This window comes from Moschus berezovskii, chromosome 9 (genome assembly GCF_049115385.1).
Source record: "Moschus berezovskii isolate FMDL1 chromosome 9, NW_MosBer_1.0, whole genome shotgun sequence".
In the NCBI taxonomy this organism is placed as follows: Eukaryota; Metazoa; Chordata; class Mammalia; order Artiodactyla; family Moschidae; genus Moschus; species Moschus berezovskii.
The window spans coordinates 74708619-74712009 of NC_142468.1; the positions used below are offsets into that span (position 1 = coordinate 74708619).

Sequence of the window (3391 nt, forward strand, 5' to 3'; positions counted from 1 at the left end):
CTTGTGTTCAAACCCCCATCCTGAGACAGCTTCACTCCCACATTTAAGCTTCAGCCTAAATGGACACTCATCGAGCTTTCCTCATTCCTGTATCGGATTCACGATGCCACCGACCGCAGACTCACTCTTAAGCCACGCAGTCCTCTCTTATGATAGACTGAAAACGTCGTATTGTTGCCCCCGCTCTCCTTCCCCCAACCGGCATCTCCATTTAGAGAGGGAATTTCAGTTGCATCACCAAACACAAAAAGCAAAAGGTGAGGGACGCAGGGAGAGACGCTAAACTCCCTGCTCACACCCCTCCCCACTCACCCCCGCGTCGGCTCCCGGCTCCCCTCCTCCCGCCCCGGGCTGGCGGTCAGGTGAGGTTACCTGGGCGCCCCGAGAAGCCTCGAGGGGCGCTGCGATCCTTCCTCTCGAAGTCGCCCCACTCCCCACCGGGCCCCCAAGACTCTGGCCCTTCTCCCCCTGCGCGCGTCGCCTGCCCCTCGGGCTCGGGCGCGCAGCGACAGCCGCACGCAGCGCTCGGCTCCCCTCCGCGACCTGGCGTGACGCAGGCGGAGACTACTTAAGGCCGGATTAGAGGCGGCGGCCGCGGATTCCCGAGCCCTGCAACCCGCTCCGCGCGCTCCGCCCCGGCTTCGCAGGCGGCAGCGCGGGAGCGCCCGGTGCCCGCTGACGTGCCAGGCGCGGGGACCGGCGCCCGGACCTTTCCTCGGGCCCTAACCCCCGGGAGTGAGTGGCGCTCAAACACCTCGCTCGGGCGGTGAGAGCTCGCGGACCTGCACGCGGCCACCGCCGCTCCGCCCCGCCCCTCGCCCGGTCATCCCCCGGCTGCAGACCTGACCCCCGGACGGCGCCCGAGGTTCGTGCCCGCTCTCTGGACCGCGCCAGCTGCCCATCAGTTGGAGGCGCCTGGGCTTCCTGCCCCATTTTCCCTGTTTTAGGTACAATAAAAGGGAGAGGGGGATCTTGGATTTTTTAAACATTTTGTTTGATTCTTTAATTGGGGGGCGTTTCGCTCCCAGTCGGGAGGTGCGGCCCGGGGAGGGGCCCGAAGCGGGAGCGTGCCCGGTGCTGCCCAGTCCGTGTCCGCTGCCTCCGATGCACAGCGATGGGGGAATGGACCATCCTGGAGAGGCTGCTGGAAGCCGCGGTGCAGCAGCACTCCACTATGATCGGGAGGTAAGGGCGACGAGCCGGCCATCGGCGGGCCCCGTCGGGCGGCCCCCGGGAGTCCTTTCTAACGTCCAGTCCGAGCCCCAGCAGCCCTCAGACCATCCCCTGCCTCCTTCCCATCATCCTTGGTCCATGCGCCTGTGTTCCCAGCACTGAGGGATTGCCTGACGCCCAGTGATGCCCCCCTCCTCCAGCTGCTCCTCGTCAGGAATCCATCCCTTCCCTATGAAGCACCACCAGGGGATTCACTTTTCTTCCATTAGCAAAGGAGCTATTGGCTCAGTCGTGGTACCCCCACTCTCCGGAGTCAGAGCCAATCTTCATCCGGTTCCCTAAATAGAATCTACAAAGAAAGCAGGATTGTATTTGGACAGAGACGGGCAAATGGGGAGATGGATTTGCTCTTCTGAGCAGATATATCTTTCCCCAACAAATATTTAACAAGCTAAACTGATTTGCCTGTTAAGACCTACAGTGCCAGAAACCCACACACCCAGCTGACACATTTTGTCTCCATATATACTATATATATTTGTGTATATATGTGTAGATGTAGTTATAACTATCTGTTTATGTAAAGCTTAAGTTCAGTATTCATATTGAGGATAAACTAAATATCCAGTTGGAGCACTTACATATACATGCTCTGTGTGTAGAGTTTGTATTTGCTGTATTCAGCTGTTCCATGTGCATTTGCCATATCCAGAAGGAAGTTTTGGTTTGTGCCTATGTGCTATGTATACAGATGAGATCGATCTGTTGCAAATACACCATGTCCAGTGTGTGGAAATGCACATGCTAAGATCCCTGTAGTATGAAGTGTTCCCAGACTACCAACAACCAGCAGAAGGGTTTGCTGAATTCCCAGTTCAGGACCACTCTGGATGGATAGCTCCCCAGTCAAGGACAGAGCTGGGAACTGAGCAATAGGGCTTTTCTACTGAGTCAGTGACTCAGCCCTTGAGAACCTCTCTCCCTCCCTTTTCCCCTGCTCAGGATCCTCTTGACTGTGGTGGTGATCTTCCGGATCCTCATTGTGGCCATTGTGGGGGAGACGGTGTACGATGATGAGCAGACCATGTTTGTATGCAACACACTGCAGCCCGGCTGTAACCAGGCCTGCTATGACCGCGCCTTCCCCATCTCCCACATACGTTACTGGGTCTTCCAGATCATAATGGTGTGTACCCCCAGTCTCTGCTTCATCACTTACTCTGTGCACCAGTCTGCCAAGCAACGAGAACGCCGCTACTCTACTGTCTTCCTGACTCTGGACAGAGATCCTCCTGAGTCCATGGGGGGTCCTGGAGGAACTGGGGCTGGCGGCAGTGGTGGTGGCAAACGAGAAGATAAGAAGTTGCAAAATGCCATTGTCAATGGAGTGCTGCAGAACACAGAGAACACGAGCAAGGAGACGGAGCCAGATTGTTTAGAGGTGAAGGAGCTGACCCCACACCCATCAGGGTTGCGTACTGCAGCTCGATCCAAGCTCCGAAGGCAGGAAGGCATCTCCCGCTTCTACATTATCCAAGTGGTATTCCGAAATGCCCTGGAGATTGGGTTTCTAGTGGGCCAATACTTTCTCTATGGCTTCAGTGTCCCAGGGTTGTATGAGTGTGACCGCTACCCCTGTATCAAGGAGGTGGAATGTTATGTGTCCCGGCCTACTGAGAAGACTGTTTTTCTAGTGTTCATGTTTGCGGTGAGCGGCATCTGTGTTGTGCTCAACTTGGCTGAACTCAACCACCTGGGATGGCGCAAGATCAAGCTGGCTGTGCGAGGAGCCCAGGCCAAGAGAAAGTCAGTCTATGAGATCCGCAACAAGGACCTGCCCCGGGTCAGTGTTCCTAATTTTGGCAGGACTCAGTCCAGTGACTCTGCCTATGTGTGAAAGGGCAGGTTTGGGGAAGGCCTAGGGGATGACAAGTAGCCCCAAGGCAGATGACTATGGAGGGTGGCTCTATCTGCCCTCATTTATGTGACTGTAATCATTGAGATATAGAATGAGGCTGGTTAAGAGAAGATCTTTCATCAGTCGGAGAGGAGAGAAAGTAGAACTGTTACCACATCACACCACTGGTTCCAGAGACAACTGGACAGAGTGATGAGATGGATGAGTTGGACTCCTTTGGGCCCTTTTCTTTTATGGTCCAGTTTGATCCTGATCCTAGTGGACTGGAACAGTTACCAAGTAGGATTTAGCTCTGCATTC

General features: G+C 55.5%; 1 protein-coding gene across 1 annotated transcript; it reads left to right on the plus strand.

The window, feature by feature from the left end:
* Nucleotides 1-1037: 1037 nt before the first annotated feature.
* On the plus strand, nucleotides 1038-3070 carry GJD2 (gap junction protein delta 2). Its single transcript, XM_055437003.2, has 2 exons — nucleotides 1038-1185; nucleotides 2176-3070. Exons 1-2 carry the CDS (start codon nucleotides 1115-1117, stop codon nucleotides 3068-3070), a joined length of 966 nt encoding a protein of 321 aa, XP_055292978.1. The 5' UTR covers nucleotides 1038-1114.
* The last annotated feature ends 321 nt before the right edge of the window (nucleotides 3071-3391 follow it).

What these genes read in the sequence shown, in the direction of transcription:
- GJD2 (XM_055437003.2), top strand. Translation starts at nt 1,115, where the DNA reads ATGGGGGAATGGACCATCCTGGAGAGGCTGCTGGAAGCCGCGGTGCAG. An exon ending in CACTCCACTATGATCGGGAG is followed by an intron (nt 1,186 to 2,175) that starts GTAAGGGCGACG and finishes TCCCCTGCTCAG; the next exon opens with GATCCTCTTGACTGTGGTGG.